At 39.3% G+C, this 16,261-nt stretch overlaps 1 protein-coding gene, 1 long non-coding RNA gene and 1 other non-coding gene across 12 annotated transcripts in view; 2 read left to right on the forward strand and 1 right to left on the reverse strand.

Annotated features, from left to right (window-relative positions):
* Nucleotides 1-7,680, reverse strand: part of szt2 (SZT2 subunit of KICSTOR complex) — a 122,390-nt gene extending 114,710 nt beyond the window's left edge. For 5 of the 9 annotated variants that reach the window (XM_053635903.1, XM_053635904.1, XM_053635901.1 and 2 more), the window contains exons 1-4: nt 7,444-7,680; nt 6,512-6,637; nt 4,724-4,897; nt 845-1,015 (exon numbers count right to left, since the gene is read on the reverse strand). In XM_053635903.1, the coding sequence (XP_053491878.1) occupies nt 845-1,015; nt 4,724-4,897; nt 6,512-6,637; nt 7,444-7,467 (495 nt within the window). In that variant the 5' untranslated portion in view covers nt 7,468-7,680. The remainder of the gene's footprint in view (nt 1-844; nt 1,016-4,723; nt 4,898-6,511; nt 6,638-7,443) is intronic. The other 4 variants (XM_053635905.1, XM_053635902.1, XM_053635907.1 and 1 more) reach the window with 1 other exon arrangement.
* Nucleotides 7,681-7,822: 142 nt separating this feature from the next.
* Nucleotides 7,823-11,805, forward strand: LOC128614540 (uncharacterized). Of its 2 annotated transcripts, XR_008387062.1 has the most exons (4): nt 7,823-8,219; nt 8,416-8,548; nt 9,612-9,905; nt 10,015-11,805. It is a non-coding gene; the product is annotated as an uncharacterized LOC128614540 (long non-coding RNA). The 2 variants fall into 2 exon arrangements; XR_008387063.1 differs by lacking the exon at nt 10,015-11,805 and having other exon boundaries at nt 9,612-10,007.
* A 4,211-nt stretch (nt 11,806-16,016) lies between these two features.
* trnap-ugg (transfer RNA proline (anticodon UGG)) lies at nt 16,017-16,088 on the forward strand. Its single transcript has one exon. It is a non-coding gene; the product is annotated as a tRNA-Pro (tRNA).
* Nucleotides 16,089-16,261: the final 173 nt, after the last annotated feature.

The raw sequence follows: 16,261 nt of genomic DNA on the forward strand, positions 1-16,261 counted from the left end.
ACGGGTTCTCTCAGACACGGCTTTATGCATTGCATTTTATTATGTTCTACATATCTTCCAGGTAACGTCTAAATAATAATCTAATATCGCACCTTTAAGTCCATTGTGGTAAAACAGCATAGTGACATGCAAATGAAGAACAAAAACCCTTAGTGAATCAATAGAAAATCATTTCTACAAATACAGAGAAAAAAGTTCTAATCTTGTGTGTAAGAACCACCAATACACACTAGACAATTAGCATTTATCACACGTCTATTTGGACAATTTTACACAATGGACAGTGTTAAATCCTACACATTCTAACACATTTAGCATCTAGCACATTTACATAAAGAAACAGCCCCAAATCACCATATATGTTAAACAACTTCCCTTTAAAAGATTTACCATTTACATATGTGAAACATGTGATGACATGAAACTCCTTCATTACTGTTTTCTTTCACAATGTTTTCTTTACATAATTAGGTAATGTATGTATAACTAGGTAATCTGTGATTTTACTTCACATTTCATCTGTCACCTCTCTGCACCTTGTTGTGAAAACCATAGTCAGCAATTACCCTATCAATTATGTCGATATGAATAGCAACAAGAGGGCTGGAAACCCCTGATAATCAGTTAACCTGCAGTTACACTTTTCTCCCACTAGGGGTTTAAACTTGCACATGGCCAGGAGGGGTTCTAAATATATACGCACATCCACAGGCACAATAATAACTTGTAAATCACGTCATATGCATAGAATCCGTGCACAGATGATAAACAAGACCCCTGATTCCTATATGTTATTTTCCTATACGTCATGTTGAATATCCAAAAGACAGAGTATTATAATGACCTGGTGTGAGCTGAGGCCAACAATGGAGGAATAAGCGAGGATGGTGATGAAGATCTCTGGCTGAAACAAGAAATCCGTGCCTGGGACTTTAAACTGCGCAGCCAGTCCAGCAAGACATCGTTTCAGAGCATGGAAGACCTCATCAAAGATCATCTCTCCTGTACTGTCATCCTGCGACAGAAATAGAAACATTTGATCCGGTTAAATCGATAAAATATCTCTGATTTCGCACTAAAGCCAAGATATTGTGACTCATAATACGCTCCAAAGACTGACTACTAGTCTGTACAAGACATAATCTATAAACCTAACCAGTTCAAACAGTGAATGTTTGAATTACAATAAATATTATCTCATTCCTGAAGGTACCAGGTGATTGTGTCAAGTGGGTTTTATTGTCATTACTCTATACATCTTGTGTATATTGGAATGGAAGGTCATTTCTCCAGGACCGTGGTGCAACACACAACAGTACGCAAGACTACACAACGGTGTGAGATGAGTCAGAACAAAAAATACACAAAACAATAAATACACAGGAAATGGGCTGCAAACTGTAAACTATTTTGTAGTGTAGCAGCAATAAGTACAGCAGCAATATTGGCAACACTGGTGGCTTTGTGGATGCAGCGGTTCTTGTAAGAGATGTTGATGGTGTGTAAAGAGACCCCAATGATATTTTCAGCTCTTCTCACAGTCCGGTATAGGCTCTTGCGATCGGAGACTGTTTAGTTCAGTTTAAACAGCATCTAATGCAGATGCCTGTATTTTAGCCCAACTGTAAGTTTATTAGTAATAATATCAGTATAATAACACGTACAGCTTTAATCTGGCACATTCAATTTTTCTATACATCTGCCTGTGCAGAAACATAACCAGATAGAGAAGTAAACATCTGCCATGACGTGGTCATGTTGCCCACAGGAAGAACCAATTTGGTCCTAATTAGCATCTGCACTGTGGCAGTGTTCTGGCTGTGTGCGTAGAAAATTCAAACCAAAGGCTCTCCCAAGTGGTGCAGCACTCTTCCGATCGTCAAGAGACTTAGTGATTAAATAGAAAGAAAATGGAGCAGGGGAAACAATTAAAACCAGAGGGTCTCCTCCTGCTCCACTATGTAGGGCAAGCCGAGTACACTGAAAGTAGAAAGGGCCCAGGGGCCACACAGGGCCGGTTATAGTACATTATTTATGTATTAAATCGAGATCTACTCTCAACGTTGTGATACAATTTATCACAATATACTTTTCTGAAATAGCACGGGTAATGAAATTCTTTTCATAACACTTTTTCTTTTGTAATACAATTACAAATACTTATTTGAGGAAGATGCACGGATGTTCGAATTCTGTATGGGAGTCTATAAAATTAGAAAAAGTTTAAGACATAAAAAAATACATAAATAACACTTAATTTTTTAATGGAACATTACTAATTTACTAGCAGACCTAATTCATTAGCAAACCTATATATTGTGATATATATGGGGCGTTGCAGAAATGTCTTCATCGTTCATTCATCAGCAGTAACTGCTTTATCCAGCTAATCGCAGGAACACAAGGCAGAGCACCATGTACACACACACACACACCATTCATACCCAGGGCTAATGTATCATAAAAAAATTCACCTACCAGTATGTTTTTGGAGTAGGCCCGTCACAATAACTACTTTTGTTGGACGATATATTGTTGCAGAAAAAACTGTGATAAATGATATTATTATCATTTTAAGACCATTTTATGCCACTGAAATAATGATAATATAATAGCATAACAATGCTACAGGCCTTCAAAGAGCAATGCACTTTTAATTCTCAAGAGTATTCAGACATTGGAATTGGCATGTCAAAAAAAAAAAAGTCATATCCTAAATAAATGAAATAAAACCACACAACCAAAACAATAAATAAAGTGGATTGTAATAAAATATTGTGAATTCTTTATCCTTTAAGTTCATTATCCCGCTAGTAAAGCGCTTCGGTTTACCGCCGTTCATTCACCGTTCAGTTTCAGCTCACGCAGCCCAAGCGGCTCGGTCCCCGACATTATTGACTGTGACGGGCTTATTTGAAACACTACAACTATTCTTTCTAGACTTTTCTTCTTCGAAAAACAGTGTTAGTTTATTGTTTAAATCTTGCATGTCATTTTTTCCCACGATATGTTTTAATTAAAATCAGTGTTAGTGCTTGGTGCACGTCGTAAATTTGAACGAACACAGTTTTGGCATTCAAATGCGCGTTTTATCTTAAATTTGACGAATATTCAAAGTTCTAATTTGAATTTCTCCGCCCCAGAGCAGACGAGAGGACAGAAGCAGTGCGGATGGCTAAAATGTTGGCGACATTCATTCTTACGTAAACAAACGTGCATATAAAACACAATGGGCAATATCGAGGTCAGCAAAATTGATGAGGTCACGTTCCATATATCGTATGATAAGTCAATAATCACGACAGGAGGGAGGAAACAGAGGGACACTGAGAACAAGTGAAACAGAGACCCGTGCTCATAATTGAACCGAGGACCCTGGGTCTGTGAGATTCAGCTTCAAGTATCATTATATGATCAATTGTAGGCCCCTTACTTTTTAGTATTTATATATGTCCTCTTGGATTGCTCTTAAGATCACTCACGCTTAATTATCACGTCTATGCAGACGATACTCAGATTTATATTCACTCTAAGCCTGGTCAAAATGTGGATGTTAGTTTTCTCTCACATTGTATTTCTGAGATAAAGACATGGATGACTCAGAACTTTTCGTGCCTCAATAGTGATAAGACTGAGGTTTTGCTTATTGGCTCTTCTCGTCTGCTTGGTAAAGCTGGTTCACTAACGTTGAAGGTAGACGGCTCTGCTTTGGAGTTCCAAACTAAATGAAGAAATCTAGGAGTCATATTTGATTCGAGATGATCTTCTGACCCACTCGTACAATCTACCGTCAAGAATTCCTTTTTTCATCTCAGAAGCATCGCTAGACTTCGCCCTATGCTATCTTCTCCTGTGACTGAAAGGCTTATCAACACTTTTGTTTTCTCTCATATTGATTACTGCAGTGCACTTCTTGCTGGGGTTCCTAAAGCCACACTAAATAAACTGCCATGTGTGCAAGAAATTCTGCTGTTAGGATTCTGACTGGTGTCAGGAGGAACGAACGCATCACTCCGATTCTGAAGTGCTTGCGCTGGCTCCTGGTCAGGGTCCGCGTTGATTTTAAAATCCTTACGCTCACATATAAGGTACTGCGTGGTCTGGCCTCTCAGGATCTGTCTGCACTTTTAACTTTATATACTCCCAAGCGTCACTCGCGCTCCTCTCGAGCTGGTTTACTGGCTGTCCCACAGACACGGTTGTGATCTGTAGGGGACAGGCCTTTCTCGTCTTATGCTCCTAGACTCTGGAATGCAATCCTTGCTCATATTAGAGATGCACAGAATTTGAACATTTTTAAATCCAACCTAAAAACTCTTTTTTTTTTTTTTTTAGCTTAGCTTTTTCTTAATGGCTTTAACCATTTTGTATTCAAGTCTGTTTACTGTTTTTGTATGTTTTGTGTTTTTTTCCCCTTGATATTTTCTTATGGTGTAAAGTGCCTTGAGAAACTGCTTTAAAGGCGCTATATAAAAATAAAACTTTATTATTATTATTATTATTATTATGATATTTTTGTCATATTGTCCATCACTAGTACTGAGAGTATACTATATCCTACTAAATATCCAAGCAGGAACTCATTATTTATCCTAAAGATATCAACTTACACAATTTTCGATTAAGCTCTGGTTATCTGTCAGTTTACACTCATTATTCCAGGCCACTCAGTCATGAGACATTTCCTTTACAATAAGCAGTTGAAACTGTAAGCAGCTCTTACCACGATCCCGGTGGAGGGGCTGAGGTCCAGCTCAATGACGAAGCGGTACCTGCGGGCCAGGAAGGTGACTCGCGTGGATGGAACCAGCAGGTACGGCAGCGAGGAAGAAGGAGAATCGGGCTGCCATCCTTTGGGGAGGATGCTCAGGACATCCAGCTCTTTATCTGATTTAAGCTGCAAAAACAAAACCCAGGAAAACTGTAACGTACCAGTAACACTTGAACGATGTACTCAAACGAGGTGTGGCATGCTGGACAGTTTTTTCACTCAGTGGGCACAGTCAGCTTGTAATGACACAGCAGGAACCATCAGAGGGCACTACAATTGAACATTTTGATCAAATTTAGGCCAAGAACACCACTATATGACAGACGGAAATGAAGAGTTCACGTTCACAAAGCCATGTTGGCAATTATCTGAAGACACTGATCGGTGCTTCTGACTTGTCGTAAACGGGATTAACCACGGTTACATGCACAGACAGTCCGATATTAACTCGTTCATTAATGACAATATTCTAATTAGTATGGAGTCGTGTAAATGCCACAAGCTGACTGCCTGATTCAGATTAAGACAGCATTTTTGATTCCCAGCCCTATAATATGCCTGTTTTAATCAGAAATATGTTGCATGTACACACCTTATTCAGAAAATCCTCTAAAAGGAGATCTATGCTCGTGCTGAGTCCGCAAGGAATTGCGGGTGCTGACAGATGCTTAGCGGTAGGCTAGGTATTTAGGAATGGCGACTGAGGCATACTTCCAACAACAATGGACGCAGGAATATTTTGACGATACGCTGTACACATATAAACATCGCACTCGGAATATGAGCGCAACCCAAACATAGCCCTTAAACGGAATTTGACGTGCATGTAAACGTAGTCACGGTTGGGGGTGAAGAGCAAAGTTTTTCCCCTACCATTCGCCTAGGAATTACGTGTCCACTAAACTCTACTTACGCTCCACCCTTGATAACCTCTGATTGGCTGATGCGTGGTTATATCGGAGAAAGCAAATTCAACTCAGGGGAACGTTTTTAAAACGGACTACGCGATGTAATTTTGAATAATGATGATGAGTCTTTATTGATCGCATAAACATTACAGCACAGTGAAATTCTTTTCTTCGCATCTCCCAGCATGTCAGGAAGCTGGGGTCAGAGCGCAGGGTCAGACGTGATACAGCGCCCCCTGGAGGGTCAAACAGTGGCAGCTTAGCAGTGCTGCGGCTTGAACCCCCCCCCTCCCCCCGACCTTCCGTTCAGTAACCCAGAGCCTCAACCGCCAAGCTACCACCGCCCTTGTCTTTTGTCTCTCAAAACATTGAGCTGAAAAACAATGATGTGTTGTGGGATTCTTTTAATTTATCTTATTTATCGGGTGACGAACGCCATCGTGAATGCGTCTTAAAAATAACACATGAATTGATGAGGCATTGCCTTCACTGAATGCGTTAACGGAGTCTAAAATAGTGGTGGGACGATAACGCCTTGATGGTGTATGGTGGATGTTTATTTTTAAAAAGACAGCTGATTGTTTAGGACGGCGACAACCGATCATCGTTCTGTTAAACTCCTAAAGACAAGGCATTATCCTTTAAACAAGTCCGATTTAACCAATACTCTTGTAGCGTCCCTGACTGAATAAATGAGCCTTAGGACGGACACCACAGAGTCACAGGACATCTTTTCAAAAACCGGGGTCGGACATTTGTGACATCGGATGTTTTTAATATTCTTCCACCCGTATCCTGAAGTCAGAAACCCGCTGAGAACGGTCTCACACACCAGCTCGAACTTAGGCGAGGGCCGGATGACCTGGTTGAGTCGGCTGAGGAACCAGGACAGACGCACATTGCGGGATATGTGGTAGTTTTCATTCATCAGCAAGTACACCTGATCAGCCTCCTCCACCTGCAAAAGTAATAAGGACACACACACAGATACACGTTCACCAAGTGCCTGTAAAATTCACCTTCCCCTTGACCATGTTACGGTCTCACACACACACACACACACACACACACACACACACACACACACAATACTAAGGAGGTGTAAATATGTCCAAATGAGCATGCGTGTAGTCATGAAGTCAGAAGATCAGCCTCTGCAGTTAGACACGTCTCTTGTGTTCACATCTTAAACTAGTTGATGACGTGAACTTCTGCATACGACGTCATAACACTGCAGACTGGAAGAAGTGCCGAGACTCTGCAGAAACTGACTCCTAGTTTTAAAACCAAACTAAAGCGTACAGTGGATGTTGTTGTGAACAGACTGAGCTCTCAGGGAGGGGCAGATAAACAGCATGCAGATGACTACACTGGTTTTCCCTTCCTCAGTACAACTAATGATGGCAGACTCTCTTAATAAACACAGGAAACGCCTCCTAATGTCATCGGTCATGTTCTGCAAACTGGAAGCATGGGTCCGAAGCGTCACTTCCCCGACCACTTTAAGGGTTATTGACATCATTTAAAGCTGTTACAAGACATATATACGACCATAAAATAGAACTGGTTGTTCGTGGATGTGTGCACGGTTACAGCTAAATAGAAAATCAGGATTTCTTAGATATCATAAGTAACTGTCCAACAAAAAAAAATCACAGAAAAACAAGTGAGTAAACAAGTTCCATAAATGGGCCAGAAAAGAACAGGGATTACAAGCGCATGCTATTTACAGACTAGCTAAAACATTATGTTCGTTATACTTACCTCATTGTCCTGTTTTTCTGCCATGCCGTGTTTACCATCACTAGCTAATTCGCTGCTCGCACAATAACAACAATATATATATATTTATATTTTAATTCCGTAGCGTTCAACTTAGCCTGTGCTGACAGTGGGTAACTGGCTGAATCCTAAATGCGGGCCTTTCAGATATCTAGTGTACTAGGTAAGGTGAAGAAGCCCATTATTATATAGCCTACATAGTGCACGTATATAGGCGGTCGAAAGCAATTTGGCATTCAATCGTTTCCGACGGAAGACAAAAAAGGGAACACAAACTTCCGCTTTAGCGTTCATAACAATGTCAAAAGAAAAGTCTTGCTTCACTAATAACGGACCCTTATTTGTTCAAAAATGAAACTTGCGATTTATGTAACGTAGAAACAAAACCTATTCAAATAAATGTCATAATAATAATAATAATAATAATAATAATAATAACAGATTGCGCAATACATCCGACTCTGAATAAAAGTAAGATTCGTTTAACTTAAGGATTCTTTAAACTTCCCGTTAGTGCTCATAATTTCTAAATAAAAGAGAGATCCAAATTCCCCAGATCTCAGTCCAATCGAGTATCTGTGGAATGTGCTGGACAGAAAGTCTGATCCATGGTGGCGCAACTCGCAGGACTTAAAGGATCTGCTGTAACGTCTTGGTGCCAGATACCACAGCACACCTTCAGAGGTCTCGTGGAGTCCATGATTTGAAGGGGACAGAGCTGTTTTGGCAGCACAAGGGGACCTATAAATATTATGCAGGTGGGTTTAATGTTGATCAGTGTATTTTCAAAAGTGTGTTATTGCATGCTTTATTATTTTCTTTATTGCTTTCTTTATTCTATTCATTATATTACTTTATAAGTAATAAGATACTGCTAAAAAATATATATATATATTAATTCCCCCCCTAAGAAGTACCAGAATTCACAAATAAAGTTGTTGGTTTTTTTTCCAGTCAATTTCTGGTATCACAAGCTCCTCTACTTCCTGATCCACTTCCCCTGCCCAATCTGGGCCGGGAATGGGACAAGTTGCGTAACACATCACGCACCAAAAAATACCATTTATGAAGAGACTTCCACAAACAAGTAATAAACACTTTCCTGCTGATAGAGATCATAATTAACATATTATGACCATTTACAAATGGTATAGAAAATATGTATGAAGTGTAATCAATGTGTAACTAACATCTGGATATGTTAATAAAGTACAATAAATATGTATAACCAACATTTAGAATTATTACTTAAGCATAATCTAATAAATCGATATTAGTTAACAAGCATAATCTATGTGTATAATCAATATTTAGAAGCATAGTCTAAAACCATACAACACTTTTTACTCGAGTTATGTTCTAAGTGTGTGTTAAGTTTGATGAATTCTCTGTCTTACTGCACAGTAATTGTTTTTCTGTAGAATCCTGCACCTTTCTGCACGGCGATAATTTGGTATTAGATATTCGCTGAAAACTGCTTTTGTAAGTAAACAACCTTGAGGCCTGAAACCAATTAAGGAGTTAGGATAGGGCCTCAGGAAGGGAGGCAGATATCAGCTAGGACGACAGCTAGGAACAGACAAAAGGTCATTGAGATTTAAGACGGGAGTTTTGGTCAGAGAAAAACAATTTAAAACAAACAAACAAAAAAACTGTCTGAGTGAACCCTTTTTTTTTTTTTTTTTTTAAAGTAGACCTTGACCTCATAAAAGCTTTTCAATAAAAACAACTAACTGCGCATGCTCCACAAATTTAAGTGAACAGTCATGGCCAAAAGTTTGCGATCACCAACAATTTCATGCAATTTTTCACAGTTAATTAGGTTTAGCTATGTTTGGGCTAGCTATTGGGCTATTTTGTGTCCGTTTGTGCTTCTTTCACCAAATATTCGCGTAGTCGTGGCGTCTGCTGTGGAAGTTGCGAAGTTGTGTTTTTTTTAAATAATAATTTATAGTTTTTCGCCGTAACAGAGCTTGCAAGGTGAGTTGGTCTCTTGGGATTTCTTTTTGTTTTACTGATCTTGCAATTTGATACGCTGCTGTAATTTTATGCCGAATGAGCGATAATTGACAAACACTGACTTGGGTACTGGACATGCACGCTGAATACTGCTTTTTAATGACTCTCTGTTATCGCTTTCTTGTTTGCAGATTTGATCATGGATCGAGGAAAGGAATTGTCGTAAGAGAAGCGTGCGCAAATCTTCATTTTGCACAAACAGCAGATGTCTAGTAGGGAAATTGCCAAAAAAAACTGAACGTGGCGGAGTCCACTGTTGTCGCCACAGTCAAAAGAGCAACTGAACTATACACACAAATGTATAGTGATCGGAAAATTTTGGCCATGACTGTATACATGAATAATTAATTGTGGTGAAGAAGACTGATCTGTTTTTAATGAGGAAAGGCAAAACCCCGCCTAAGATGAGTACTCTATGGAGAAAGGTATAAAAGGGCTGTGTGTGTTTGCATCATTTAGACTTTCTGCAGACTTTTTACTGTTTCAATAAAGTTTAATTACTTTTTAAAATATACAAACCCTCTGTCTCTGAAGTTTCTGTTAGGCTGGAAAGCTTGTTTGCCACGACAGTAGGAGAAACGCTAAAGAGCAACACAAACAGAAAACCACAAAAGTGATGTGATGAACACTGGGGGGTTCTTTTTTCTGTTTGACATTGGCCCCGCCCATCTGAACCTTTCCACAGCATGGTCTCTTCCCAGGCTGGGAAGAGACCATGAAGGCTGGGATGAAGGCTGGGATGGTTAAACTCACCTGGAGTGGAGGATCATCGAGAGACAAGAGGTAAGATTACACGGGTTCGGCTTTTTGAGTTCAGGGGAAGACTGGGATGCTTTGTATTGCTCAAGACCGTAAGGGTTTGTCCGGCAAAGAAAAATTGTGTGCACAAAGAGGACTCATCACCAGAAATAAAGTGAAGAAGAGTGCGTGTTTTCTTTGGGGCACTGATCTGGTATGGCCGGTTCTTTTCCCTAGACCCTGGGGTGGGGTCTTGTTTCCTGGAAGTGGGGAAATGTTTTATATGTAAATTTTCTGTTATGTGTAGTGTGAATGTTGTGGTTGTGAGGGTTTTCTTTTCTTTTCTTTTCTTTAAGTTGATATGTCCATGTTACTCTGTGTACGCTGGACTGGGGAAATGCTGATTTTTCCACACTGATTAGTGTTTGATGCCGATTTCTATTGTGCCGTGTGGGTCGGGGAATAACCACCAGGGTGCAGTGCTGAGCAGAGTTAGTGTTTTAGTTGTGTATCGCCGTTTGGCCTAGTGAGAGCGTACAGATTATGTTTGTTGAACTTTTTTGAGTGTTTTAATGGTTATATTTTTCTAAATAATATTGTTAATAAATTGATCATTTGCTATAAAGTCCTGGTGGTATGATGTACCCTCTGTTCTCCATAAGTCTGGTTAAATCTCCTTAAAAAATGTGTGTGTGTGAATAAACGTGTTAGCGTTTTGCATCGGTGAGCTGAAACAAATAGGCTTTCATTGATTTCCACAGGATCAACATTGTGTTTCAAATGCCTATTAATTTCTATTGCAGAGATAAGGACGGGAGTGTAATTTTAGCAGTTGGGAAAATTACTACCCTGAAATGTTACCTACTGTATGGCCGGCGTCCTCAGCTTCAGCAGATGTGACTGAAATGAACTCAATCTTCAGAGTATTGTGCAGAACAGCCCAACTTATTTTTTCTTAGATCTTTTGAGTTTGCTGTCTTGATTCTGTAAAGTGGAAATCATTGGCTATCAAAGCGTTTGAGAAATTATCTGTGTAAGAAAAGCAGAAATCACATACATACAGACTGTGTGTTGTGTGTGTGTGTAGTTAGGCAAGAGGAGTGGGATTCTGCAGGACAGTGAGAATTCTGCTGTGGAGTGGAATTGGGACTCTGGAGTGCATTGGGAATTCTGCTGTGGAGTGGAATTGGGACTCTGGAGTGCATTGGGAATTCTGCTGTGGAGTGGAATTGGGATTCTGCTGGGGAGTGGAATTGGGAATAGTGACAGTGAGTGGATTTGGTATTCTATCGGGCAGTGGGAATTGGAATTCTACCAGGAAGTGGAAGTGGAATTCGGCACAACACCACTTTATCCCTTTAATAGGCACACAATGAAATACTTGTGCAAAAATATTTTGTTAATTCTTACTAATTGGATCACATTCAACAGAATTTCATATGGGTTCCCCCCCCCAAAATTCACCCTTTAGATTAGGAGTTATGGACGTCTACCAGCTGGTTGAGTTGCCTGTTTAAGGTAACTGCTACAACACAGGACTCAAGACAGGAAGTAAGCGCAGGAGTGCAGTCTTTATTTGCCACTTAAGTCAACACACGAGGAGGCGGGAAACGAGGTCTAAACATAAAACTCGACGTCAAGCAAAGAACAGGAAACTTAAACAGGGTGTGGGAACTGTACCACATTTACGAAACACATTTCTCCTTTAACTAGAAGTGAGGCAGGAAGCACCAAACTTAGAACCAGACCTTGACATGAAACACTCCTCTAACTATAGCAGGAAACACGCATCTAACTATGGCATGAACACCTCATTTAACTAGAACAAGAACGTTCCTTTAACTTGGGCATGAATACTCATTAAACCAAGACAGAAACACTCCTTACTATGGCATGGCATAAACACTCTTAACAAGGCATAAGCTAAGGAACAGGAAAACAGACAGAGCATGGCAACATCACAACCTGGCACCATTATTCATTCCGTCTTCTCTGTTCGTCCTTTCTCTACTCTACTTTAATGCAGCGCGACGTGTCCAGCCACAAGAGGGGTTTAAATAACCAGTCAGCATTCTCTTAATTGCCGACAGCTGGCAAAACTTGACACAGTTTTAGCGTCCATGCGCACTTCAAGCACGTGCACGTTGTCGCCACAGCGCCATCTGCCGGCGAGATTGTGACAGTAACAGTAAAAACACCTATTTAGCACAATAAATCAGTAGTATGGTTTTACTTTTAGAGCTACAAATTGAATGAATTTTGATAGTAAATATTTCCAAGTGCTTAAATATGAAATTACAATCAAAATGGTTTTAAGTATTTAGTCTCCTACACACAAGCCCATGACAATCACCTCCAATAAGACTTTCTACAAAAAAAAAAGACACAATACAGAAAAAATAAAATGTACTACATATCCTACACACAACTTTAAACTGTATTCTACATATTTTAATATAACGCTCCCAAAAGTTTCATACATAAATACAGGCATGACTTTAATATTATATCTTCATAATGTCAGGAATGGAAAGTCAAAACAAGGTATGTGTTCTGTCTTTTTTTTTTTTTTTTTTTCACTAACTTTTACTGACACTTTAGCTTTGTAACTTGATGGATGAGGAGTAACGCTGCACTGTAAAACCTTATAAGTTCACTGAACTCAAAAAATTTGAGGAAACTAACTACCTCAATTTTTAAGTTGATAAATCAATTTCTTTAAGCCAAATACACTTAAATATAACAAGTTTGAGTTAAATTTTTGTTATATTTAAGTCTATTTGGCTTAAAGAAATTGATTTATCAACTTTAAATGAACTATCCGGTTTTACAGTGTGGTGAAACCACCTCCTAAAAGGAAAAGTTGGAGACGGATGAACACTCCAATCATAAATATGGTCGAGATGTCTGTTAATAGGTTACTGTTCACGGTCTACACAAACCTGCAAAATATGTAAATCGGACAAAAATAACAGTGAGGAGAAAGAGAGACCAAATGATTTAAAACTCCAGTTTAGCAGAGCTCATTCTGTTCTTGTGCAAGCACAGCACAAAGAATTTTCAGATATCTTTTTATTTATTTTGGCTATCCAAAGGCTATTTGAAGGGGGGAAAAACTATTCAAATGATTGTTATCGGTATTGCACACTAGCCTTGTCATTACTTAGTAGCAGGCTGGTAAGTGAACAGTGGTAATTACCTGTCAATACTTCCTCATCAGATTAAATTAATGACACTGAAATGATAGACATGGATGGTGAATGAACTCTGGTTGCAGTCGCCCTGCTTTGTGGTGTGAGTTTTTTTCCTGCTGAACTGGAGTAGACAGAAGCAGAATTTTAAGAGGAAGCTACAGACAGCGAGACAAAAGAGAGAAGCAGGACTCCAGCAGGCCGAGCAAGCTGTGAGCCACTTTAAGGCAGAGATAACACACTACATTCTACTATTTGAACACGCTATAAACGATTGCACGTTTAAACGGTGCTTAAACGATTGCACGTTTTCCTTCTCAGTGAGAGTATTTTTGATTTACTTAGTATAACAAATGTCAACAAGGAAAAATGTGGCAAGACAGCCTTTTATTTCTTTTTAACCAAATAAAATGGAATAATTTCATTTTTAGATGCAGCTACAGATGGTTTTTTTTTTTGTTTAATTAATTTCTGTTTTTTATTTGCATTACTTTTATTATTCATATAATTTTTATATTGTTTGTTTTATTAGTTTTATTTCTATGCATTAACTCCTGTGAAGTACTTTATAAGTACGTAAGAAGCAATTAAATAATATTAACAATAATAACAATTATTATTACTGTGGGAGGCACAGTGCTTTAGGCGTTAACATGTGCTAGACATGCCTAGCATTGCCTAGCACATTTTTGCCTAGCATTGTTTGCATATTCCACCTTCAGGGGTTTTCTCCAGATTCACTGTACACTCCTACCTCTTGTTCTGTATGTGTGTGCCTCTATGAGTGCATGTTTCTGGTGCCTATGTTCCGTTACGTAAGCAAATGATAGAGTAGCCTTGACGTGTCTTGACTTGACTATGAAAATGTATGTATTTTATATATATATATATATATACACAATATATTTGTCTTTTTTTTTTTTAGATTTTGTGTAAGATTATCACTTAGCTAATAAATAAACAGTCCAAGTCATTTTATGAAATTAGACTTTTAATTGTTTCTTTTGCAGAATCCCGGTCTTGATTTTAGTCCCATAGTGGCTCTACCTTTATCTGAGCTGAGCCAGGAAATAAGAGAGGGATCTCTGCAGCCAGATGTTGTGCTCCATGCTTACATAGAAAAGGTTCAGTCCATTTCCTGCCTATTTGAAACATAAGATCCTATATGTAATATATGGCATTTTATATACATCTTACTGTCATGTGTCTTGAGCTGCAGGCTCTGGAGGTGAACAGTAAATTAAACTGTGGCACAGCTCTTCTCACTGAGAGTCTAAAACAGCTGGAGGACATTGAGACCCACAAAGACGGCCTTCTCGGAAACTCACTGATGCAGGGGTCGTACAGTCCGCTCCATACGAGCTGAGGCTCTTCCTCCTGGAGCTCCATCGACTCTTCTCCCGTGAAATTCATCGTTCACAATGCAGAGGTGGTGCAGGAATAATCCCAGAGGTGGTGCAGGAATAATCCCAGAGGTGGTGCAGGAATAATCCCAGAGGTGGTGCAGGAATAATCCAAGTGTTGTAGTAATAATCCAAGTGTAAAAGTCACAGGGTGATCTCGAGCTTGCTTGATATATTATTATTTTTTTTTAATAAACATCCCGAAGATTTAAACACAAACATCCCAAAGACCATCCGCAGTGGCCTGTGACGTCACACGTTATTCGTTCAGTTTTTGAGATAATATATCATGAAAATAAAAATCACGGCTGTCTCGAATATCTGATTTTTAAAAATATATTTTTTCATATACAATGTGTTTATAATTATTATAAATTGTATTGGGCCATATTCGCCTTTTTCACACTTCCGGGTTTCGAGTTTCCGGTGCTCTCCAACCCAGGGTGAATTTACTTCCGGAAACCCCCGCAGCACGGGAAGAACATTTCTTTTTCTTTTCTTTTTTTTACATTGCCGAAAACAGAGGGCAAATTCTGGTTGGGCCACACAAGATAAAAAAAAATAGATGCTCTCCACTTACCCTCTACAGTGATGTAGTCTGTAGGGAGTGTGGTACCTGAAAGTAGCTTTTGATGCATTTTACCAAACTCACTCTTCTCTCTTTTCCATCACATATCAGGCCCATGGGCCTCTGAGTTCTTAAGCCGGGCCTGCATGTCAGTAAAGTGGCTTTGGGTGACAGCTGCCACCCTTCAAATAAGCCCTACCAACCCAATTGCCACTTCAAACTTAATCTACAATCACATTTCTTAGAGAACTATTACTCATGTACAATTCATTTAAACTTAATTAATTATATCTAAGTTGGTTTACACCAGTATGGACGTTTTAGTTATTACAACACTACATTGTATTTGGAGTTGGAGAAATTGTGTTAGCGGCCTCTGTCTTTTTGAGGTGGAACTGCACACAAGTTCCAACTCGAACAGCGGACGCTCCCGAACATTTCCACCGGAGGTTGCTGCAGGGTCGCGCGACGTACCGCGAAAATCCCATGGAACATTTTGGGAAGCATTAAAAACAACGTCCAAAAGACCTTCGTGATGTTGGTTCCGGGGACGTCCCCGATCCGTACTTTTTAGCTAGTTTTATAAGCTGACGTAGAATCCATATAAGTGAGGACGTAGCGTGTATTTTCAGAAGCGGCTCGTTGGTCTAGGGGTATGATTCTCGCTTTGGGTGCGAGAGGTCCCGGGTTCAAATCCCGGACGAGCCCTCATCTTTTTCTACTGAGGATAATGACAATGATTTTTAACACAAGGAAAAAATATATATATAAATGAAGTCTATGGCCCAGGATGTCTGCCTGTTGAAAGAATTATGATTTAAACTTATGTGCAACACAGCCATTATCTAAGAGCAGATATGTCCCTTTCCAACTTTTTTTCC

Source organism: Ictalurus furcatus, chromosome 11 (genome assembly GCF_023375685.1).
Source record: "Ictalurus furcatus strain D&B chromosome 11, Billie_1.0, whole genome shotgun sequence".
NCBI classification, from domain to species: domain Eukaryota; kingdom Metazoa; phylum Chordata; class Actinopteri; order Siluriformes; family Ictaluridae; genus Ictalurus; species Ictalurus furcatus.